The 26,109-nt window shown below is 46.9% G+C and overlaps 1 protein-coding gene across 1 annotated transcript in view; it reads left to right on the top strand.

Annotated features, from left to right (window-relative positions):
- The window catches only part of LOC142774219 (sodium-coupled monocarboxylate transporter 1-like), a 57,543-nt gene that overhangs the window by 26,168 nt on the left and 5,266 nt on the right, over nucleotides 1-26,109 (top strand). The window contains exons 7-11 of the mRNA XM_075874614.1: nucleotides 3,135-3,264; nucleotides 4,841-4,929; nucleotides 6,093-6,202; nucleotides 7,474-7,541; nucleotides 11,028-11,114. Of these exons, the coding sequence (XP_075730729.1) occupies nucleotides 3,135-3,264; nucleotides 4,841-4,929; nucleotides 6,093-6,202; nucleotides 7,474-7,541; nucleotides 11,028-11,114 (484 nt within the window). The remainder of the gene's footprint in view (nucleotides 1-3,134; nucleotides 3,265-4,840; nucleotides 4,930-6,092; nucleotides 6,203-7,473; nucleotides 7,542-11,027; nucleotides 11,115-26,109) is intronic.

The raw sequence follows: 26,109 nt of genomic DNA on the forward strand, positions 1-26,109 counted from the left end.
CCTTGGTTTTTCTTTCTGCTGTGTTCGTGCGCCATTCTACCCCTAAAGTGCCCCACTATTTTCATCATCACCAAGGAGCTCAGAGAACACGAGGAAGAACTCTTCACTTGGGCGCGAGCACGCGATCACAGTGTAGCACATATAGCAACCATACATACCATATGACCATGCTGTATGTGGTTTAATTGCCTGCGTTACGTCTAGCGACGATGACAGCATATGACAGCTCGACCCTCTAAAGTGCTCGTCAGTTAAAAGAGTCTTTAACTAATTTTTTGTGACTTCTGAATTGCCACATAAATGACTCTCTTTATGAAAGAGCACTTAAAAAAAGATCGAGCTGAAGGGAGGCTTTTTGCCTTACAACAATAATCATCCTCTGTCTCGCCTTCTCTTCCTTGCACTATGGCTGCGTGCCCGGATATTTCACGTCTCGAACAACATGCGCGTTATCAGCGTGACGTAAGTTTCTCGATAAGAAAGTGGCCAGCACCGAGCTTTCAAAGAAGCAAATGCAGGCAAACCGTTATGGCGATTATTGTTGTGGGTCAAAAAGACACCCTTCTTACTTGACCTTTTTTTTTTTTTCAGAGTGAGAAACACTAAATTTTTTGGAGATCACTATTCGTTGTTTGAGGAGTCTTAAGACTCAGAAGAGAGTCGATTCTGACGTGTATCTTTAAAGAGATTCGCATACGGGAAGTCAGTGCACTTCGAGGAGCCGCGTATACTTCATACTTCAAGTATGAATACTTTAAGGAGCCGCGCGCGCGCGTGTGTGTGTGTGTGTGTGTGTGTGTGTGTGTGTGTGTGTGTGTGTGTGTGTGTGTGTGTGTGTGTGGTGTGTGTGTGTGGTGTGTGTGTGTGGTGTGTGTGTGTGGTGTGTGTGTGTGGTGTGTGTGTGGTGTGTGTGTGGTGTGTGTGTGGTGTGTGTGTGGTGTGTGTGTGGTGTGTGTGTGGTGTGTGTGTGGTGTGTGTGTGGTGTGTGTGTGGTGTGTGTGTGGTGTGTGTGTGTGTGTGGTGTGTGTGTGTGTGGTGTGTGTGTGTGTGGTGTGTGTGTGTGTGGTGTGTGTGTGTGGTGTGTGTGTGTGTGGTGTGTGGTGTGTGTGGTGTGTGTGTGTGTGGTGTGTGTGTGTGTGGTGTGTGTGTGGTGTGTGTGTGTGGTGTGTGTGTGTGGTGTGTGTGTGTGTGTGGTGTGTGTGTGGTGTGTGTGTGTGTGGTGTGTGTGTGTGGTGTGTGTGTGTGTGTGTGTGTGTGTGTGTGTGTGTGTGTGTGTGTGTGTGTGTGTGTGTGTGTGTGTGTGTGTGTGTGTGTGTGTGTGTGTGTGTTCTTGAGGGTATATGCGTATATGGTAAGCACTCATGTGTCAGTATCAGTAACCGTGGAATTGGCGTCCTTCGAACTCCGCATAATCACTCACAAATCCTGAACGAGTGGTCGCTCAGCACCGGTTTTGCAAATTCTTTATTTCCCTCAAAACAAAGTAAAACAACGTGAATGAATCAGTCAGCAGCACTTGCGCATCTGGCGCACTCGCAAGCTTAGAACAGGCCTAGCAACATTTTTTTTCATCTCGGTCAGGAAAAACTGCCGACAGGTAATTGAGGGCTGCTAAGAACACGTCAGCCAAACAATATAGAGCAGAACGCGACCTGGATTTACAATTTCTTGGCCCCTCATCTCCAGACAAATGATGCTATGAACCCAAATGACCACGCCATAAACGCGAAGTATTCAGCCATTGGCTAATTAGAGCATTGTGAGTTTGGCCTCCGAGATAGGCAGCACGGCGGGATTCCCCGCACGTTCGCCATCTCGGAGGACATGTCGTGAGCTGCATAGTTACTTCGGCTACCATGGGAGGCCGCAACGTGCCCGCGTCCGCGCTCACGATCACACTGCAAGTCACCCACGCGTTCAAAAAGAAACGTGCTCAAGATCACGACGTTTGCGGAGTGACGGACGTAGCTTCTTGCTCCTTTGTCATCCCCCTTCTGCGTAGCTCTTAGTGAGCTTGCTGGAGCTAAACTAGAAAGAAATCGCTTCAAGCGTATGACAAATCTCTGCAACTTAATTCGTACTTTATGAAACCTAAACATATTTGTGGCAATTAATTGACTCGAGAGGCAACAGACACTATTAAAAGGTCTGTCTAACATTGTTCGAAAAAGTGATTCAGGGCCCCTTTAAGAGAAAAGTGCTACCATTATAGCTTTAATTCCTGAGATCAAGTCTGTTTTCATTCCTGTAGAACCGCACCTTCTTCTCTCTCAACACTTGTTACTTGCTGTTTATTTACGTCATTCACTTCTTGCGATGGTCTCGCACTTAAAAAAATTCTATCAAGGCTTTGTACGTGCACTTTTCTACTAGCAATAACGTTTTTCATAGTTATATGCCTGCGTTAGTGGAGTACACCAACTCATACAACGATATGCATGCATGGAAGGAACAAGTCGTTTGCAATGCAGTTTGACCAGTTCAGTGAATATGGTCGGGAAGGAGGGCGGTGCAGTTTGCGCAAAGTGCAAAGTGTCAGATAAAGTTTCCGTTTTGAAGATGGCCTTTCCAACATATCATACATTAGTCATTTCTGAAGAGTACTTCACACCAAGTCTCGAGAAATATATCAGTACTGATCTCAAAATTGGCTGAAATCTGGAAGTTGACTCTTCTGACAATACATATATGCCGCTTTCTCTTTCACACGTGTGGGCCGCCTTACGAAGAAACGCTGGACACCAGTCGAGTCCGTGTAGCTCATTATCATGCCTTATAAGAAACTTCTAACAAAAGGTCAAACGATAAGAAACTTCTAACAAAAGTCGTGTGCGGATCGCACCACTACCAAAATGCAAGCGGACCCTAAGCGGTCCGTCGGCCACGTGTTTGGGAACTCTGGGTTAGAGTAATGGTAATCGCTGCCTTGTGCTGCAGACGCCAACAACAGCACCGACGTTCAACGATGCAAAACCCGTGGACATTCTCAAGGAGAGCTTCGTGTTCAATAGCTTAAGTCAACTTGTCGCAGCAATAAGCAATTAGGCTTGATTACCTAGTTACGCAGCGATTTACTACATTGCTGTATATAGGTACACTTCACAACTCCTCACACCGTTTTCATTTCTTTTCAGAGTAGCACTCGGAGGCGTCATTCTGTTGGCATACTGTTACACCCTTCACGGACTAACAGGGCTTGCTATGGTCTACTGGTACAGAGACTGTGATCCGGTTCTTTCGGGCTCCATAACCCGCTACGACCAGGTGATTAACATCTCCATGTTTCCGTTATATCGGAAGAGAAACAGTAACGCTCAGGTCCCCATAAAAATAAAGAACTGAAGGTTTTGCTACCAGGACGAAGCCTCAACAGCGGCCAAAGTCAATTTGATCATTGTTTTTCGATGCACTCCGGTTTTTTGGACCCTGTACACGGAGGCAACGTTTAGTCGCGTTACGCAGTGTCGGTTCCCCAGCTAGCCGCCTCCTCACAGCTACTTAAGGCACTGGTGCGCGAAACGGACGTCACAGTTTCTTCAGAAGGGCGAAGCAATGATTGCGATAGCCAAAAAACTTGAATATTATACGAAGTTAGGCTAGCAGGAAACTCGTTTAGGTTTCGACGTTGCATAACTCGTCAGAACTCTGGCTTAAGGAAACGCGGTCGCTGGACGAGAGAAGCAACCTTTGCGCTTCAACGCAAATTGAGTGGTACGAACACGCGACGTACACTATCGTCCTTTATGAAGGGGAAAACGCGAGCGCGTGGCCTGTGCTTTGCGACGGCTGCCTCCATCGCCACCAACCGACAGCTTATAAAAAAGCGCGTGCGCTTTTGGCGGCATATCGTCCGTTGCGAGAACAAAGCGGTAGCGTAATCTAGCAGCGCTTGTCCATGACTAGTTATGCGACAGCTGCCTCCATCGGCATCAACCGACAGCTTATGAAAGCGCGCGCGCTTTTGGCGGCATATCGTCCGTTGCGAGAACAAAGCGGTAGCGTAATCTAGCAGCGCTTGTCCATGACTAGTTATTTTGTTTGACAATAGATGACGCTAAAAGTGGACATGCGTTCATTAGCTAACGGTTGACGAAGCTGTCGGCCGTCGCGGAGCGCAGGCGACGTGCTTGCGTGTTCCCTTTCATAAAAAAGGACAGTTTACGAAGATGGGATCCGCCTGCTGACCGCTGTCAATATAGGCACAACACCTGCTCACTCTTTCGGGAAGAAAGGAAGGTAGGAGGAGCGCAAGAGGAAATGAGAGAGGGAAGTTAATTTTAAAAAATGACGAAGACTTAGACAAGCACAAGTTATAACTAGAATTAAAAACTGAAAGTAAATTAAAAAACGCTTATAAACGGGTGGAACGCAGAAGTAATGCGGTTTACAGCTCTTCTTCAGAGATGTGACAATGATGAGTCGTGATCCGTACGCTCAGTTCCATCGCCTCTGTAGCCAAATATGCATAGCACTGTGTAGATCCGTGTCCCACAGTACCATGCTGATGCTGCTTAGAGCATGTAAAGAGATGATAGTTCGAATGTCTTGAATGTAAACATTTGACAGAAGTATGTCTGGTTGGGTATGAGACTGGGAGATGATTTAGACTCCAACCAAATGTTTTGAAGAAACCCGACGTTTTGAAACCGACTTGGTTCTTTCCAAGTTCGAATGTGCACCTCGATTGGCAGTGTAATTGCTATCTGATTGAAACTGCAGCAAATGTCGAGCATCTGCCAATAAGTGTAGAAATTCTTGCACGTGGAGACACGATCTGCAGCGACACAACCACATCCGTACGTTAACTGCAATGCCGAACCAAGTGTTTTTTCTGTCCCAGATCGTGCCGTACTACATCAACAAAAGTGCGAGCTCCATCGAAGGATTTCGAGGCCTGTTCTTGGCTGGACTCGTCAGCGCATCGATAAGGTATCAGTTAAACATCACACAATGCCCTCAACCAAATTTTAGTATACGCGAGTATAATAGAGACCACCCGTAAACTCATAAAGCATTCCTTTCCTTCTAATATCGAAGAAGTATTGTACGATTATTACTTACAATGACTTCAGCTTTCTAGCATGATGCCTACAATGACCTCTGGCGTCGAAGCTGGTGTGATTATTACGCTGTTATTGGCCCATTTTATACTATACTACTAAAACGAAAGAAAATTTGCACGAAAAGGCCGAAGTACACGAAACCACTGTGACGCGGCCTTTCACAGGAAGTACGTACGACTAATGCTTTTGTGAAAGTTTGTAGTACGGTAGCGGCACTCCCTACTTGGTGCTAAGCGCGCCTCATCGACTTTTTGAGCCGCAAAGAACAGGGAAAATTGGAAATACGCGAAGATAATAAGGGCGTCTCCACCCACATAATGCTGCCAGCGATGCATCTATAAAATTATTCATCCCATCAAAGCTACACGCCAGGCTTGAAGTCATAATGTAAGCGGCGAGAGACGTGTGCACATGAAGGGTGAATAAAAACGAATAACATAGAGATAAAACGCTTCGTACGCATCTCACCATTTCTATGATAAGATCGCATCCGTTCGCTGTTTCAAAGATGTTTCAACCCCCTTGTCATGTTGCTATGCAGCTAGTGGGCGCCGTACTGCGTTTTTGCTAGCAGCGGCGCAACTGTTGAAAAAAAATGGGAATTGATAAAATTATACTTGATATATTAATCGAATTTTTGACAATGATTAGCGCCTTCATTCTTCAGAATATTAAATATGTACTTTGGGACTCAATATTAGTATCATTCGACAAATTTCAAAGTACAATGAAGTGTCAACTTGGGCTGGTCGGTGCACGCTACAAGAATTCGGTAACAGTACAAAGAATGGGACAAACAGACGGGGATGGACGAGGGCTATCTCAGTTTATATGTGCCATTCCTTCTGTTATTACCCAATTTGTCTCTTAACGTGCAACTAACATATACATTGCGAATGTCTGACATAACCAATAGGTGGTTACAATATAACCATTCGAATTTGCACCTGACTCACGCATAGCTTATCCAGATTGCGACCTACAAAAGGTGAAGTGAGTAACCTGGAAAATTTTGTTTTTTTATTATAGCACAGTATCCTCGGTTGTGAACTCTCATGCTGCCGTCCTGTACGTGGATATTGTGTCCCCGTACATTCGCATCTCAAAAAAGAAGTTAGGCTTTGTGATGGCTGGCCTTGGTAAGTCTCTTCCACTTGTCTATCTATCTATCTATCTATCTACCTATCTATCTATCTATCTATCTATCTATCTATCTATCTATCTATCTATCTATCTATCGATCTATCTATCTATCTATCTATCTATCTATCTATCTATCTATCTATATCAATCTATCTATATCAATCTATCTATATCAATCTATCTATCTATCTATCTATCTATCTATCTATCTATCTATCTATCTATCTATCTATCTATCTATCTATCTATCTATCTATCCATCTATCCATCTATCTTGAGCTCGTCTTGAAGAGCCGAGGCCTCCTGTGCAGCTGAGGCTTCACTGCTTGTGGTTGTTTTGGGTGTCTTGCTTGCCAAAACCACCATATAATTATCAGGTACACCGTAGCATGAAACTCAAGCTTACTTGTCACCACCTGGGGTTCAGTTTCAACGCTGTCGAAGCTATTGAAACCTCTCCAGTAGTAGTTTGAACCAAAAAATAGACGTCGAGTCAATTATCTTTGCCACTCGTGATGTCATTTTCATTTTTAGACTATATGACCATACTTCAAGCCTCAGAAATAAACTCCATTATTTTTACGGTTGCCGTCATATTAGTTGCTTCGGATCACTTAGCGACCCCCCTCCCCCCTTTTTTTTATACGTCACCTCGGTGATTAGTTCCGGTAGCGCGCAACCGACGCCAATTGAGGAGGCCACGTTTCCAGCGCTGAGAACCAAGCGCAAGACGTGCGGACTCAGACATTTTGCATATTGATCTCCTTGCATATATTCCCCAGTGTTGCACGCGATGTATGATAGTTCTAGGTCACTCGCAGTGAATGTCGCGCAAGAAAATGCACGCAAGAGATGCGGGGTGCGCTCCGTACACCATCTTACAGTCTTATAGCACTCGTATTCTCAGGCTCACATAGTGTGCGTGCCGTGTCTCAATACCGCGTAGTCATGCAGCATGCGAGTCACTTTGTTAGGTAGCTGTTTTATACCTAGCATTGTGAAAAGCTTGATCACCAGTCATGTCATATACGAGATTGTCAGGGTAGCCCGCACTTGTGAGGAGCGCAATCGCCATTAACGCTCTTGAGCGGATGTGTAATGTTGAAAGGACCAATGTCCTAGAATTGCAGAGCATCAGTACCTCAAGAGGAGGCTAAAATAGTGACGCCAGTGACACGCGATTGTCGGTATAACCGTAAATAGAGTGCCTGATAGCCAATTTGAGAGCTGCACAGAAACGAAGCTATCTACTGCTTTTTTTTTCTAGCAATATCCAGCGGCACGGTGATGATACTGTTCGGGCTTCTGATTCCGCAAATCGGATCTGCCGCAAGGGTAAGTATGAAAAAATGCTATAGGGTCGATCAGCCAACGTTCCCGCACTGACAATGAATTAAAAAAAGTCCCGCAGCACTTTTCGTAGTGGTCAAAAAACACTGTCGATCCATAGTCAAGGCTCCCAAAAACACGCGGGCCAAATATAGCGCAGTGCGTGGCCTAGAAATTCACCATAAATTCTCAAAGTCAGCTGAAAATTACTCTTTGTTCTCTCGACAAATGATGCTGCAAGCTCAAAAACCACTCATTTCAGCCAATATATCACTCATTGTCTGATTTACGCATCCATCGCTCGGTCATCGCAGGGGCCGACGGCCGCGACTTTAGAGAGTTTTAGTACTGCGTACGTGGCGGCGTTGCGTACGTAAGAACGCCACGTTCTGCGTAGTGCGCATGCGCAGACCACAACGCGCGCGTATCGCGTTACGTACGCAGCCGCTACGTACGCACGCATGAGATGCGTGCGTGCGTACGTATGAGCTGATCGCGCCGCTCTCGAACAAGTTTGCGACAGCGCGAGACTTCGTTTTGCAAAATGGCGGCATCGAAGGCAAGCACCGACCGGCTCTGTGGCTTAAAGTGTGGCCATAATTTGGCTATAACACTTGGATTGGCTCACATTGGCTGTCTACAACACGTGCTTCTATTTTGATCTACCAGATGACGCAACACGCTTCACGCTCGTTACGTACGCGGGTACTACGGCGTACTAAAAGCCGATTAGTGGCAAACGACGCCACGTAACGCAAGGCGCTTGCGTGATGCGTACGTTGCACCATTCCGCAGTACTAAAACTCTCCACGCGTGCGCGCTCATTTGCACCGAAATGCCGCGTGTCCGAAAGTAGAGAGACATAAAGTGCTCGATTACGAGAGACGCCGTAGCGGAGGGCTCCGGAAATTTTTTTCCACCTGGGGTTTATAACATGCACCTTAATCTGAGCGCATGTGCCTACAACCTTTTTGCCGCCATCGAAAATGCAGCCACCACAGCCGGGATTCAATCCCGTGAACTGCGGGTCAGCAGCCGAGTACCTTAGCCACTAGATGGAACATGTGTATCAGCAACATCAGAATCGATAAGCTGACCTGAAGCGCCGGTGTTCGCAAGAATGGTAGCCCTGGACACTGCCACATAAATCAACTCCAACGCACGGCGCCCAACTATAATTGACGTTAACCCGACGTGATGGCTGTATCAAAAAAGTACATAGATAAACTTTACAAAATCAAACAGCTAGCACTGCAACCGACTGTTCACGACGTTTCGTGGATATTAGGGTCTATTTGAAAAGCAGTTCCAAGGCCTGCCGTGGCTATGTGTCAGAATCCTTGATTGCCATGCAGAATGCTTGGATTTGATTCCTGCTGGGACCCCGACAATAATTCTTTTCATTCATCAAGTCAACGCTGCTGATGTCAAGTTTTTCTTAACGCTCACGCGTTAAAATTTTCCATGTGTGTCCTCGTCGTTCCTGGGTATATGCTAAATTTCAGTCAACTGTGGGACACACCGGTGTACCAGTGGCACATACCCGTGAGCGCGTATGCGCCACTGTCGGGCGGGAAGTGTTTGACGACGTAGTCGGCGGGATCGTGACATTATTCATGCGTTGACCAGTGTGTCAAATTTGTCCTACCATCTTAACCTCCCTTACTAATCTTGGTTCACACCAAGTTAGGGGGGGGGGGGCACAAAATCACCCAGACGTAAGTGGCTAGCTATAGATAAATACGCAGATAGACGCCAAAAGTGATTACAGTATACGCAAATAAATGCTTCGCATTCAGAATGTATTGCGACTTCACTAAAGATATAGTAAGCTATCAAGCGGTTATTACCGTTACTCATCAACAGCAACGTGCTTCGGACACTTTCATGGCTACTTGAGTGAACAAGCACGCAAACGTACATAGAGAGACGACTGCGGAGGCTCGTTAACACAATTTCGAGTCAAGTTACACGAGACATAGTTTCTGCCCGGAACATGGCTCTTTTTTCGACAGAAAGCTTCGTTCTTGCCGGATCCGATTGTGTAGGTCATGCCTCCTGGCTCGGGTTGCGACCAGGAGCGGCGTGATATCGCTCGTCGTCATACCGATTACTGTATACTGTGATGTTGGCTGTAGTCCACTATAACTGTGACAAGGCCTTAAGCTGTTCTGTTGTCCGCCTTTTCCATTTCCCTGTGCTGCCCTCTGGCGTTTTGATAGGGTTCAGTAGGGGCCGGGAGAACTGACACTGCTAGAACGAAGGCCTCCGAAACCAGGAGCCGTTTCGCGACTTTTTCGATCCGCTGGATAAAGGCGCATGCCCCACGGCCGGCATCGTGGTAAAGGCCAACTACGCTACGGTGCACGAAACAAGACATTGTTGGAATAAATTGTGAACGCTTTAGCGCCCTACACATCTACTGAATCGGAGAACCATATAAGCTGCCCCGAAAAAAGATCTGCGTTTAGAGCAAATGTTGGACGATTTTGAGTACGATATGATGCGTTCAAAAGAGGTGTTTAACAATTTAGAGCATTTGGTACTCCACTATGAGAGGGCCGAACGCCGTCCCTGAACATAAGTGCAGCGCATACTCCCCAATCAAATGTGTTTGACGATTCAGAGTTAGATGTGCTCTACTAAGGGAGAGCATTAGGCTGTCCCGGTAAACCATAAGCCTCCACCCAGCCCAAAAGAACAAAATTTTACCGCTAATGAAGGTATAGGAGTTCTTCCGGCCTGCCATCCGTGCGTTATCCCCCAACCTCCGCAATATCACGGCCGCAAGCTCGTGGCTGACTTCATTGTTACGTCTTTTCAAATTGTCGAAAAACATGAATAATTGAATGTACTGAATGCAGCATTGCACAATACGCGACTGTTTTAAGCTTAGCAGAGATGGGGAAAAGGGCATGATCGAAACTGCATTAGTACTCGCTTGATGGATTCCGTGCTGAACGGTTGTGCCCCCGCAATCTCCTGACGCCGCGTAGCTTTCGCCGAGCGTTGCCCCGTCCCCAGAGTCCTTCAACCGTGTCCCAATCCCATTTTTTCTTAATCTTTACTTTTCACTCTAATTCTTTCTTATCTCATCCTTTGGTGAGCTACTGCTGAAGTGTCGCACATAGCTGCAGACATTTGCAGGGCTCACTTTTTCTTTCTTTTCCCCTAGTTAAAGCCTAATTTTCAAAGCTGAGAACTTTATCTTAATTTCAATTATTTTAAAACCACTACCCCCGAAATCGCATAAGGATGATGGTTCCAAAAATATTGCGACGTTACGATCATTTAACAGCCAAAGGCACGAAAACTCTGAAGCACTACTTTCGGAAGCCTCAACTGTCCACCCAAGGCTTTTGGGTGTCTGCACGACGGCACTGGATAATTGAGAAAATCACATACTTCATTTTCAATTGTTTTAACATGGCGCACGAGCGTGTTGACCACAAACGTGCTTTTGATTTCACCTCTTTCCTCCGCACATCGCAGTTTTTCATCGCACTGCACTCTGCAGCAACGGGGCCATTTGTCGGGATCATCATACTGGCTTTCTTCTTTCCCTGGGCCAACGGGAAGGTGCGTACAAGCCACACTTTCTCTGTTGCATAGCGTGTAAACTGTGTACGGCTCGGTATAAATTATTATGCCCTTTGAGACAGTTTTCCAATCGAACTCACCGGGTCCCCGATTAATTAGAAGGTGAAAGTCATCTTTTTTTCTTTTCTTCGGCTTACTAATCCTCTCCCGCAACCATCGCAGAGAGAGAGCTGTTTGCACCTGACGTTGTTTAGCATTGCCTCTGAGATCAGTGGGATTGCAACTTCTCCGCTCGCCTCATCTGGTTTTGCACCACCTCCGTGATCGCTGGTCTGATCACGTAGGCAGTGCAAGGAGATGATGGTACCTGATGACGTCATGATGTGGCGTCATCAGTGATAATGGCATATATCAGACGTGTTGACACAGAAGACGGCGACGGCGAACTTTAGCTTTTGATGAGGCATCGAAGGCCTCCGTTTTTAAAATCGCAGCACCTTTGCACGATAGTCGGACGCACATATAGAATTCCGCGGCATTTCTTCCTCAAATGCGGACGTACACGAGCCTGAACCAATAGGTACGCACTCTAGACTGACGTCACGAACCTAACCGGCCGGCGACTCCGCTGTTCACCTCATACGGCCGGTTCGACCTTTTTTGTCGCGGAGCCACTGGGAGACCACGCTTCGGTCATCTGGCGGGACCTCTTTTAAGCTCTATCCAACCACAGTTGAAGTAAAAGCCTCATTTTATGAGCTTCTTTTCTCGTTCTTCGAATGATACTACAGGTAAGCCCGAAAGTGTCCATTTTGTCGTAAACATTCTCAGGAATTGAGGACATTTGGACGTGGCGCCATCTCTGGGCGACACGAACGGCAGGCTGCCATAACTGAATGGAAAATGAATGCGAAAAATCATGTCTCACCAAAAAAGGTAGTTATCATTATATGTAGCAGAGACATACTGATAAATTTCAGTAAAATTGCAGTATCGCACTAAATGGCGTGTTGCTTCACACCACAATTGACCACCTCCCATAGAAACACATGGGACCTCATTGTTAAACATTAAACATTCTGGGAAGCTACGCGGTTTTTAGTGCGACGCTATAACTTTCCAAAAGTTTTCAAATAAGTATCTGTTATATAGAACCGGGAGTCGTTTTCGATAACTAGTCTTTTTGTCAGATATGATTTTTTTTTTTCACCTATTTCCAATTCAGTTACGGCAGGTCATCATTGCGGCCGACAAGAGATGGCGCTACGTGCAGATGTCGACAAATCCTGGTCATGTGGTTACTGAAATTAACTGCCGAGATTGCCTCTACATAGCCACACAAGTAACCTGCATACAGAGACGCCTATGAGCTAGTGGGATGTTCAAGAAATGCTCATATCTTATTTCGACAAAAAGGTGAATTTTCGCATGACGCACCTACCGACGTCGGCAGTCATCTTGGGCAATCTCTCGCAGTCAGAGATAAAGTAATATTTGAACAAGACCAAATCTTCTAATACGAATGCATAAAGGGCACCTACAGATTTGTTCTTTAAGGAATGAAGATGAAAAGACATTCTAAATGCATCCTGTTTTGTAGCGAAGTTGCCTAGTACTGATATCATTTTTCGAAATCGGTAAAGAAACAGTAACATCTTTACGATGTGCTTGTCGTGCCGCTTCATCGGCCGCTGTGTTTCTAGAAATGTTGCAATGGCCAGGTATCCACTGAAATTTAATTTCATGTTGCGCCTTGCTTGCTTTGGTGAGCTCTTTCAGCGTTTCGTATGTCATACTATCACTAATTACCGTCGTGTTTGTACTGGAGAGTGATAATAAAGTGTGTGCTGAAGTGAATGACGTGTCGAATGTCTTGTACACACGAGCGAATATATCTTCAGGCATATGCCCTGCTGTTTTTGTGCTGCTTGGATCAAATATTAAGGAAGGACATTTTCAGAGACTTCATTCGTTGACTTTTGAACATTTCCTTATCATTGTGTTGTGATGTGTGCATATGTGTTTCTGCATCTGTGCTCGAGTGTTCTATTTTCCATGCACTGTTTCGCATGCTTTCTTTTAAGATACGTGTTCAACTTTCACTCAAGGGCTAAGCAGTAGCCGGCGTCATCCTTGTCCGCCAACATCTACTTATATATAATATCAATAAAAAAAGTACTAATATCAAAGATTCATCTCGTAGACAACCATGGCAACAGGCCTGACAGAACATCCTTGTTGGTTTCGGAGCACGCTCACGCACGCCCAGGCAGAAGCCTCGGACATTTTGTGGTTCCTTTTAAAGCTAATTATGTATCGCCGCAGTTTCACGTGCGTGTCTATCATTGTACTTGCCCCCCCCCCTCAAAGCAGCACTGACATGAACTTTAAATATTTTCGGGTGTTCGCTATAAATATGAATACAGGCACCGAGAACCCTAAGAATGTCGCATATAGTTCTTGGGAATGCATTGAATGCATAGAATGCATTTCTCATACCGCTCCTTTAAAACAGCTCTTCCAGTTTCGGCGTCGAGGGGTGGCTGCGCAGTCACGTGCCAACACTTGCACGACGTCACGGAGAGGCTGAAACTCGCGAAATACTAGCAACAGCTGTCAGTCGCACTTTGTTCACATAAACAACAATCAGCTTATTGGCATCCTATACATACTACTCTGTAGGTGATTTCTGCGATTCAGACTGCGTGCTGGAAAATGCCACCTAGAAAAACATTATCTGGCCTGCTCACTGCCACCGTGAGGCCGCTCGTTTTGCCCAAGCGAGCGCGTGTACGGGAGGCCGTCAATCTATTGCCACCATCGTCTACCGTTGAACGATAAAGAGTTCGCGGCTAGTTTTACATACTTAATAGCTTTATTCTGCCTTTAGGGTAAAATAAAAGGCGCCGGTTTAAGTAATGCATTGCGCTTGGAAGCGTTTGACGATTCACCTGCGAGCCATTTCTTCCACAAAAAAGGTCAAAGATTGTGTGCTATCGAACGTGAGGTCGATCTACAACGGCAAATTTCGATCTACAACAGCAACAGCAAATGACCATTGCAAGAGAAAAATAAAATCATTCGTTTCACAAAGATATGTGACCGACACAAGGAGCGGTGTTTCCTCTTTTGCTCTGGCCCCTCACGCAGCGGTGCCTGGTCGGTCATATAACTTAGGGCCTGGGAAAAATTCTAGTATTGGGTTTATATTGAACCGTGTAGCCCCCGCGCTTCCACTGCGCTGCCAGTTTTTGGATTGGTATATTTTAAAGACGATAATCTTTCTTCGGGACCTTCGACGCAAAAATTTTTGTCTGTCTATCCACCAATAGCGGTACCCTAAACGGCACCAAAGTGGCCAAAAGAAACTACAGACGGCCGACCCCATCCACAGCGCCCACCAACATTGCTCAAGATTCAGCGTTCATACATGTGCGATTGTCAATTAAACAGCAATTATTGCGCAAATCTGAGGCACCATAACAACACGTCAATAATCTGGATGTGTGCCTCTTACTAGAAAAAGCATACATAAGTTTTATAGGACCGTAGCGTTTATCACGTTGCGCTGACCAGGCAGCGCTTGCACGAAAAGACAAGCGTTTCCAACGCTTCGCTAAGACGACACGGTAGTGCCACCTACCCGTCGCCATGCGTTCTACACAACACCTCCGAGACGGGCGCGCGCGCTTCGTTTTCCGAGATAACTGCCAGATAGCGCTCATGTCTCATGTGTGACGTGACTTGATGCGCTCGTTCGCCGCCGCTGCACGCTCGAGGCACTCTAACGCAGCGCCTCCAGAATAACATTCACCGATTTTCTTGCACAGAACATCAAATAAACGTTTTGTTCACTCTCTCCAGACGCAAGACTATCGTCTTTCGACGACATTTGCAGTGTAACATGATGATACGGGGCCAATTTTTTTGGTAGTGGTTCTTAAATATTCAAGCTTTTCGCACACCTGAAAACCAACTACGAAATCGCTTTACCGTAAGAATCTACATGCATCTAAATTTAAACGAAACATATTAGCCTAAGGTACTGAGGGGACTGGCGCAAACTTTGTAATACCGGAATAAAGTGGTAGGAACACCGGCAAAAAAATACAATGCACAAAACCGATGCACTAAGTAACGCAACAGCATTCCTTCCATTTTTCTCAACCAAGTAAACAGAACAACTCCGCGGCGCTAATCGGCAACAGCAAAATATCTGCTGACCCTGAAGAAAAGACGCCTGTTCTGAAAACGTACTGCCACTCGCGTTTATTATTTGAATGCCAGGGCTTACGCCAGCGAGGGAGAAGCAAACATGACACATGACACCTTTATTTTAGAGGAAGAACGGAACACGGTGAAGGTGGGGCCATTCGAGCGACTTGTGAATACGTAGCACGGACACACGTACCTTCAGGACACGAAGAAAACGGATGTCGACGCAGCTTGACGAACTACAAGCTCCCATTTCGTTCTTCGGTTGTTCTTGCGAAACGAGAACACTCGCAACATCGGTCCCGTTGCCGCGATATTTCGCTACGCAGCATCGCCCAACCGTTCGGATTCGCAGCCGCACAGATTGCGAATATCCAGTACACAAAACGCATCACATTATCACACTTCACAGACACAGAAAAGAGGGTCTTCCCGAGTCTCCAACAAGCACACCAGCGCGCCGCGAAAACGTTCGTCGGGCTTTGCAATCGATGTCTGTCGAGCGAATGTCTGTGCAGCGAAACCCATTGGTCTAAACAAAGTGACGTCATAGCCCACGGCAAACACCGTGAGCAAGCCTGAAATTATCTAGGTGACATTGGCTGGACGCAGACTTCGCAGACCCAGTCACTTATCGAGGTAATGTTCGTTGTGGTGGTGCTGGCTTGCACTTGCTAGCTGACGAAAACTTCAAAATCAAAGCACAATATTTGATGCGTATTGTCTGGCTTCGGTTAGGATAGCACTCGCAATAGAAATAAATTTTTGGGGGAGGGGGATGGGGTAGCTCAAATTATGTCAGCACTCCCTCAAGAAGAGGCGGCGACGGCGTCAGCCACTCCAACTTAATATGTCACCCACCTGGACAAAGCGAGTCTCCACAATGCTACTAACCCTGCTCCGAAGGGAGGTCGCAACTACAGTTTGAAGCAGCTCAAACAACGAAATGACTATTGGAACAGTGGTCGTGTGCGACCTATCTGCCGTAAAGGACGCATACGGCAGCAAGCACATCAGGCCAGCGATTCGAGACTTCGTGTGTGTGTGCCAGACCTGGATTTTTTGTGTGATCACCCGTCAAGGCCGGTCGCTAGCGGCAAGCATTCCTCGCCGTCTGATGTTCTCAGACAGCCGTGCGCGGCTGCCTGCTTTGCGCACGTCTGCCGTTCTTCGCCGTTCGAAAAATGGGTCCGAGACCCATTTTCGTGCCGTTTGCCGGAGAGCGGTGCAGGGCCGGTTCACGCTAGTGGAAAGCCTGCCGTAACGGCGCAGTGCCGTAGGCAGTCGGCTGCCGCCGTCCGCGGGAGATCTTTTCGAAGTGCACGGCTACGCTACACCGGCGAGAAGTTTCAGCCTCCGACAAACATGGCTGCCGTTACGAACGCAGCTGTCGACCACCTCGAATACATCAAGCGGCCGCCGTGCGCTCTGTAGCTCGTAAGGTCCGAACTGATGCTTCCAATCGCTTTAAACTCAGGTTTCTTAGCTTTGACAACACAGTATTCGAATCGATTCGGCACCGTTTTTAAGAGCCATACTCAAATAATTGATGTTCTAGGCCTAAGCAACCCTCCCCAAGTCTCAGAGGACATACATTACACATTTGTTGCTAACGCTGGATAGCTGGCGTCAGTTGTCCAAACGCCTGCTTCTGGAGACGTCGTTTTGTATTGCTGCACGCTTTTTTTTTTTTTTGAATACCGGACAGACTAAAATGCTCTGTTCACTGCTGGAAGGAAGTATGGGAACACACGTACGACATAGCGTGAAAACCGCAAAGCATGAAGCAAGCAGCTCGAAGTGTCACGCGGCAGATGTAGACGATGCAGACAGCCGACAGCATGCGACGCGGCTCCGCCATCTCGCTCTTCTGTCACTGATTGGCTACGTTACAGAGACTAGAATAGGAAAGTGTGATGAACGCGCCACGCCTCGGGAGGAAACCGCCAGGTCGCGCTGGCGCACGTTTGCATATTGCAGTTAAGAGAGCCATAGCAAAACGTCAGGAAGCCTCGAGGGAACACAGACATGCTAAGCAGCGGGGTGAACCGACAGATGATGTTGAAAGAGAATGGGAAATCTTTCTAAGCTGTAGAAGGGATGCATCCCTTCTGATCAATGAAAAGATTAGAAGAAAGGGAGCCCAGTGGCTGGCAGAAGTACATAAAAAAGATAGAAAGGCAGCTGTGAAGTTTTGGAACCATCTAAACTCCCTAGGAAATGAGACGAGCCTAGAACAGAATTTTATATTTTATAACTACAGCCCAAGGTGCTAGGCTACAAAGGGACGAAGCTATTGAATATATAAGAACAAGGGTGACAGAAAAATTTCAACAAAGAAGTGCTTTATGCACCACAATAGACAAGGACGAATCAAGTTTTGCAATGGCTCCATTTTCACAACGAGGGTGGGAAAGGGCTGAGAAAAGGGTTCCTAGCAGTACATCAACCGGCCCAGATGGCATTCCAATTATGCTGATAAAGACATTGGGTCCGAGGTTTAAGCAGGCTTTGAGAGAGGCAGTGAGCAAAATAATAGTCGATGGAGAAGTTCCCGATGGATGGAAACTTAGCAGGATGAGCATGATCTATAAAGGAAAGGGGGACAAAGCCGACATAAACAACTACCGTCCTATAACAGTGACATCAGTGGTTTACAGGCTGGCGATACAGATTATAAAGGAAAGACTGCAGGCATGGATAGAGGATGAGGGGGTGCTGGGGGAACTGCAGAATGGGTTTCGGAAACACAGGAGGTTGGAAGACAATCTGTTCTCACTGACCCAGTGAATCGAAATAGCAGAAAAGGAACACAGGCCCCTGTGGCTAGCATTTTTTGATATCAAGGGAGCGTACGATAGCGTGGTTCTAGAGGAAGTGTGGGTAATACTGGACACACTAGGCGAGGAAGATGTAGTCACTAATTTTTTAAAGGAGATCTATAAAAGTAACAAGGTAGTTATAAAGTGGGGAAAAAAGGTATCTAAGCCCACAGAGGTGAAACGGGGGCTTTGGCAAGGGTGTCCTCTGTCACCCTTGTTATTCATGATGTACCTACAAGGATTAGAGGCCAAATTAGAAGGAAGTGGACTGGGCTTCAATCTTTCTTTCGTCAAACTAGGAAAACTCATTGAACAGGCACTACTAGCATTGATGTACGCAGATGATATAGTGCTAATGGCCGATAACAAGGAAGATTTGCAGAGATTGATGGACATCTGCGGTAATGAGGGGGATAGGTTAGATTTCAGATTCACTAAGGAAAAATGAGCAGTCATGATTTTTAATGATAATGAAGGTAGTGAGCTTAGAATACAGGAGGTCACGCTAGAGATAACAGATAAATACAAATATCTGGGCGTATGGATAAGCAATGGGGCCGAGTACCTAAGGGAAGACGAAATATACGTGTCGACTAAAGGTAACACGAATGCAGCGGTAATGAAAAACAGTGCACTGTGGAATTACAATAGGTATGATGTTGTGAGAGGAATATGGAAAGGGGTCATGGTTCCTGGGCTGACGTTCGGCAATGCGGTCTTGTGCATGAGATCAGAAGTTCAAGCAAGATTAGAAATTAAGTAACGCGGAATAGGTAGGCTTGCCTTAGGAGCTCACGGGAACACACCAAATCAGGGAGTACAAGGTGATATGGAATTTACATCATTTGAGGGCAGGGAAGCTAGCAGCAAGATAAAATTTGAGAAGCGATTGAGAGAAATGGGGGAGGAGCGTTGGGCTAGGAAGGTATTCAGCTACTTGTAGATGAAGAATTTCGATACAAAATGGCGGAAGCGAACCAGAAAATTGACTGGTAAATACTTGGAAAACAGCAGGGGGCCAAACCAAAAAGAATTATCGGTTAAGAAGAAGGTGAAGGAAGCTGAGACCGATATGTGGAGAATTGGCATTATTATGAAGTCCGCACTAGAGATCTATCGAACTTTTAAGCAGGAAATGGCCAAGGAAAGGATCTATGATAATACTCGGGGTAGTTCTCTACTGTTTGAGGCCAGGACGGGAGTATTGCGAACAAAGACATATCGGGCCAAATACGAAGGGGTAGACACGGTATGCAGTGCGTGTGGAGAGGAAGAAGAAACTGCCGGACACTTGATAATGTTCTGTAAAGGGCTTCACCCTGTAGTTCAGGTTGATGGCGCAGAGTTTTTCAAAGCACTGGGGTTTAGGGACAGTGAGGGCAAAATACACTTTAAGCGGGTAGAACTAACTAGAAGGAGGTTATCTGATTGGTGGCTAAAGTCAAGGCACGAGTGAAAATGGAACCCTTCGCTGCAAAGTACGAATCCTCAACTTCACTATTTAAGGGAAAAAAATAAATTTAGTTTTTGGTTCATTAGGTATTACGGCTTGGTGGCGCTAGCCACCGCCCGATCTAAAGGGTACAGCCATATCCATTCGTCCATCCATATGTCACTCATATTCACTCGTGGCTATTCACTCGTTTGCATAATCACTCGTGGCTAAAGTCAAGGCACGAGTGAAAATTAAACCTTTCACTGCAAAGTACGATTCCTCAACCTCACTATTTAAAGGGGGAAAAATCTAGTTTTTGATTCATTAAGTATTAAGGCTTGGTGGCGCTAGCCACCACCCGATCTAAAGGGTACAGCCATATCCATCCATTCATATGTAAATACTTAGAAAACATCAGGGGACGAAACCAAAAAGAACTATCGGTTAAGAAGAATGTGAACGAAGCTGAGACCGACATGTGGAGAATTGGCATGATGAAGAAGTCCGCACTAAAGATCTATCAAACTTTTAAGCAGGAAATTGCCAAAGAGAGGATCTATGATAAGCCTTGGACATGGAGCCCCACCCATCTAGCTCCTAAACCCCTTCTTTTTTAACCAAATAAAGTTATTTCTCTCTCTCTCTCACCGTCAAATGACGGCTAGCGAGGATAACTCTGAGTGCGAGTTGATGAAATAGCTTCTTGACGAAGAAATCACTACAGGAAAACCGATTGGACGCCTCCTGGTCTCGGTGCAGCGGCACGGGCACATCGTCTCTCATAGCCAACGGCGCCACGCTGAATTTGTCATTGGTTCATCATGATTGTTACGTCATAGCAAAAAGCGACCGCAGTTGGCCGCGCATAATACAAATGGACTGCGGTAGACTTCACTTCTTATTCTCACTTTATCTAAAGACACAGGATTTGCTTTCCCTTCAGTGTCAACAGGCTGTCGGATAGTAGTTCTGCGCTTCCTGTTGTGCCTTGTACAATGAAAGCGATCCCTCGAGCGAACAGTCGCATATTATTTTCTAGGCACTCGCCTTCGGTATTTATAGCCTAATCTACATATCAAAGGGCCACCCACCAGGCCCCATAACACATTTTAGTTAGACCGTGGAAGTTGCTGCGTTTCTGATGAGGAGCATTATATGCGACAATTTTTTTCCCGTCAGTTCATTACAAACTGAGAAAAAAAAAACTATTTTCTTCTTTTTTTTAAGCGCCGCGAAACGAGGATGAGAGGAGGCGAGTTTGAAACCCTTGCCGCTCTCTCGCGTAGCTTTCGCAAGCCAAATTTCTTCCCTACTCTCTCAGGCATCCGACCAAGAGGTCACGTGCGTATGACGTGCCCGAACAAACCCAGCCCCCGAGCATGCGAGTGGCAGTTTTCGTTTTGTTTTGTTTTGTTTTTACCAGCGCTATTTCGTTGTCTACTGTCTGTTTATGCGGAATGGTTTGGAACCGCTGGCACGTATATTTATATTTAGGAAACTTCATGCGCTGGCTTACACGCGGTAGCATAGATGAGCACAATGAGTGCGCGAATGCGTAGGAGCGTTACCTTCGCTTCCACGGCTGTCGTCTGCTCGATGCGCTGACCGTGGGGACATGAACGCATGCGAAACGCCGGTACATTAGCTCCGCATATCGTTGCAATTCACGGAAAAAATGGAAAAAAATACGTGCACGTTTCCTTATTGCGTCTTATTATTTATCTCAAGTTTTATTATTCTCTTCAAGGTCTACAATTTACATAAACTACGCATGTCGTGTTAAATAGTTTTCATGTCACGTGCTACTGTTGGGAACGTTCCAGCACAGTCGTATACGTAGAGGAGCAACGTCACTCTACTGCCGTGTACGTTGGGCCATTCATACGTGCACGTCATGGCCCCATCCTCTATGCGCGGGCCCGCGAAAGGAAAGGGGAGCAGCGTTCATCTAGAAATTTGACCCATTTTCGCGGCGCGTAGCGTAGCAAATTTTGGCGGACGTGATCGCGAACGCCCCATTTACGCATTATTGCGCTTCTCAGCCCAAAATGTTCAAACATGGTGGGTGGCCCTTTAACAGGTGCCCATAATCAGTAACGCTTCCTTCATTTCATGGAACAGCAGTCGCATTCTTTCGCCATGTCCAGTCGAACTGTCCTAGGGTAGATATGTTGAACACTCCTATCGTGGACACAACAACTGCTTTGTTGCTCCCGTTAGTTCCTCCGGCCCACTGCACTAGCTCTAATCGCGTGTCTTGGAGCGCGCCAACGGCATCATTTCTGCCTGGCCACCTCCGGAACTTCATGTGGAGGCTTGGCTGGGGTGTGCTTTCTACCCTTGGCCACCTCGAAAATCGTAGAGTGATCTCATCAGTAACATGCCGGAACTACTTCCCACGGGAATCAAATCAGCATGCTTTGAGGCAATGCGTCGTTCCTCGTGTTTTCTGGAGGACCGTGCATGCTGGATTTCGCAGCCTCGGAGTAAATTGCTTCGTTTCTGCTGGGCGTTGTTCTCAAGGCCGCTTCGCCTGCCTTCTCATTGTCGCTGATGCTTACGGTCTTTGGCGCAATCGCGGCGTGGCGTCCTGCCAGTCTCTCCACACATATACACACAGCTCACCATAAAGCATCTCCCTAGAAACACCCACGTTGCATGCCGTTCGGTCCACCGCAAAGCCCGTGCAAAAGCTCTCCACAAGTACAACGGTTTCGAGGAGGATGCCGTGTGGGTGGATGCAGCTTGCACGGGCGATGACGCGGCAGTTGCAGTCGTTGATCGCACGCTCCAGCCCATTGCAACTTTCCGCCTATATCCTGCATCCAAGCCGTAATCCTTGGAAGAGCGGCGATCGCATTTGCTCTCACTTGTACTGATGCCTGGTACGTCCTTTCCCACTCAAAAACCGCAATTCTGAATTTTGCGCGAGATCGAGTCCATGAGACCGCTTTCAGCATAGCCAGCTCGCCCCCCTCCCCCCCCAAACATCCGGCCCGCCATGTGGAGCTTATGTGGGTGCCTGCTTACTCTGGAAATCCCGGCAACGAAGCCGCCAATGACCACGCCCGAGGTCTCGTCAACCGGGCGGCGGCGGACTCCGAGTCGGGCTTTTCCAGGGAACGCATGCATTCCATCAGCGAGATGACTGAAGCATACCGCGCCAAACGCCAGCTATACCCTCCACCCCACGGATCCCTGGACAGTTCTCATCAGAAATAATGGCGTCGCCTCCAGACCCACACACACGGAGGTAGGAAACCTTTCCTTCATCCGTGCCCACACACTTCCCTCTCCCTATTTCCTTTTTCCCTTTCTCGCATCTACCCATGAGCATACTAACAGTCTTGTGCTCAATGCATTCACCCCCACGCTTCCCTTACCCACATCCTCCTCAAATGCCCGGCGGACCCTCGCCCGCGGGGCCACCCACGTCATCCAACTACATGGACTCATGAACTCGTAGCGCAGCGGTGGTTGTGCGGGGAACCTGGGCCGTACTGGCCTCAATTCCTTGATCAAATAAAGTTTTTACCACCACCACCACGAGGTGGTTGCAGCCGGCTGTCGCCGTCGCACGCTCTTCCCGATCTTGCAGCGACTCTACACAGAGCTATAGTATCTGTTTTGTCGGAGGAGCTCTTCTTTATCGGTGAAGACTAATTCCTTCAGCACTGTTCTTGTCTCTTTGTGTTGGTCTGTGAGGCGTATGAAACTTTTTTTTTTGGTTTGCTTAGTTTTGGTAACCGGATGTCTTGATTAGTGTCGACAGAAACGCCATGCAAGTCCGCAAAATGTAGATATTCATGTTTATTTGCGCTTTTTGTTTACCATGTAATGCGGATATGAGCACCTATTTTAGTGACAAATCTTTGTGTGTCTCCGCATGCGTGTAACATCAATTCTGCATGCTGCTTTAGCGATATTTCATTATGTATGTCCATGTGAATGAAGTTTTTACTCATCCTCTTTAACGTATCTCTAGGAAAAAATACCCTACTTAAATGTTATTGATGTCCGCCTTCTGTGAAATTGCATTTCTCTAAACTCATTTACTGAACACGGGTGGATAATTATTCAAAACTACGTGCAACATAAGCAATGAAGACTATATGAAAGACAGCACGCACGAATGCTACGCTGATCTGTGGTGCGAACAGCAGCCCATATTCTTATCCTAATTTCCTCACACCGGTGTAAACTAACCGAAAAAAGGCATTTGAGCATTGAAATAGCGTTCTCTCGTGGCAAAGACAAACATCGCAGAGTGGTTCCGAAAAATTCTGAACGGTGTTATGAATTTGCTCTGTCGCGATGGTAGCGGTGGCGAAGAGCGGCGAGCCGTCGAGCGGACTTCGCTGAAGCCTTAGCCCGAAGGCGAAACAGGGAGGCAATCCGTTTCGAAAACAGCAACAAAAGTAGCGTTTACTGTAGCAGGTTGTCGTTTGTACAGAGCCGGCCAGCACGACAACGTCGGCTGGGGCAAAATCCCTCTAACATGGGGCCGGCACGGCCTTAAATAGCGTTTTGGGACTCTTCTGCGAGACCAGTTCCCCGGAACAGCACAGTGGCGCGGCTGAGGAGGCGCAGCCATACCCGGAACTGCAAAGTGGTTCGGCGGAGGAAGTGACGTTATCGCCGGAACTGCACGGTTCTTCTGCACGGAAGGTGGCGCTGGGAGGGGGGGAGACAGTTCGTCAGAATAGGGCTCGATCTCGTGAGACGTGCTCTCGAACGAGGAACATGTCTGTGGCACAGCAACGGGAATTAGTTCTTGGTCGAGCCTTTCACGTCTGTCGTATATCGGTTATCGAATTTACCCACAGAAAGTGGGTGATTCCATAGACCCCCCCGAGTACTCACTACTCTCGCAACTTCCCCCCTACAGCTAGGGCTATTCTTCCCGCTACATTCAACCACTCTATCAACCCCACTGCAGAGCGGTGTAGTCAGCGGGTGGCACACTGCCCCCCCCCCCCCCTTTTGAAATTGTTTTCCGTCATGGCATACAGAGCTAAAAAGGTCCATTCCAAGGGCGTTGAAATTCGTGGCCACCCCGAAAAAAAATTCTACCTACGCCACAGTCACTGCACACACGCAGCTTCACTGTCGCATAAGCATCCGCCAAGTGGAACTGACTGAATTTTTTTTCTTCTTTTTTGGTCGCGTTGCCGTAACTTATGTACGTCAGTCTCACAATTTCCGCATAGTGGGTCTTTTCTTTTAGGTTGCTGATGCTTTACATGCCCCACCAAACGTGGAAATCGATGAGGCATCCAAGATACTTCGTACCACTCGTGTTGGCGAATAGCGGTGCAAAATATCGTCATCACGTGTTGACGTCAACATACGACGTCATCTTGATGGCACTATGGCGCCACATAACGTGACAGCGCATGATGACGTGATCACATGGCTTAGTCGCTTGGTCAAAGGTGGGCCGCTCACGGAGGCAATGCAATGCCGTGTGAAGTGCAAAAAGCTAGCGATACCCCTAATCCCGGAGGCCATGCAAAAACACGTTAGGCGCAGTAAGCTTTCGGGGAGGTTCGGGGAGGGATTGGTACGTTCATTGAGAAGAAAAAGAAGATGGCTCTCCCCTTCGAGTCGTGTTACGCAAATGAATGAGGGACCCTGTGACTTTCTTTTTTTTGTTCTTGTCTTTGTAAGCCATGCTTGACGCCGTCGACCCGCATTATGCGACGTGATTTGAAATAGAAGAATTGAAATTTGGGTCAAGGTAGTACTGGTCATGAATACTTGAAATGGGCTGGGTGAAAAACGAGGACACAAGAAGAAATAACACACCACAAGGCTCTATGTCGTGCGTTAGTTCTCCTCGTGTTCGTTTTTTTTTTTGCCTTGCCTATTTCAGAGGTGACGTACAATATTCGATGTCTGAAAATAAAAAAAGAAAGGACAAAAATGGTGGGAATGAAGGGGGGCATACTGGAACTAGCGTAGTCTGACCAATCACCTCACTGTGACTTCTGCATTCACCTGCATACTACCCGAACCTCTGTATTCACCTGCATACTATAACACTGATTGGCATCGACCGATTGATTGATTGGTTGATTGATTGATTGATTGATTGATATGTGAGGTTTAACGTTCCAAAAGCCACCGTATGATTATAAGAGACACCGTAGTGCAGGGCTCCGGAAATTTCGACCACCTGGGGTTCTTTAACGTGCACCCAAATCTGAACACACGGGCCTACAACATTACTGCCTCCATCGGAAATACAGCCGCCGCAGCCGGGATTTGATATCGCAACCTGCGGGTCAGCAGCCGAGTGCCTTAGCCACTAGACCACCATGGCAGGGTGTGGCATCGACCGAAGTGTATCTAATGATGGTCACTGTTGGATAAATATTGGCCAATGTTTGTGAAATATTTTATGATGATGGCTGTACGCTGTTATAGACCTCTGCACGGGATAGAAGAAACTCCTTCTTTCTGGACTGTGGCATACCATGCCACAGGTTGACGTACTCCCGTACAAAAGTTGACGTCCCCTCTCGGCAGTAAATCCTTGGGTGGTAACGCCTATTTCCCA

The sequence above is a fragment of the Rhipicephalus microplus genome, chromosome 10 (assembly GCF_043290135.1).
Source record: "Rhipicephalus microplus isolate Deutch F79 chromosome 10, USDA_Rmic, whole genome shotgun sequence".
Classification (NCBI taxonomy): Eukaryota; Metazoa; Arthropoda; class Arachnida; order Ixodida; family Ixodidae; genus Rhipicephalus; species Rhipicephalus microplus.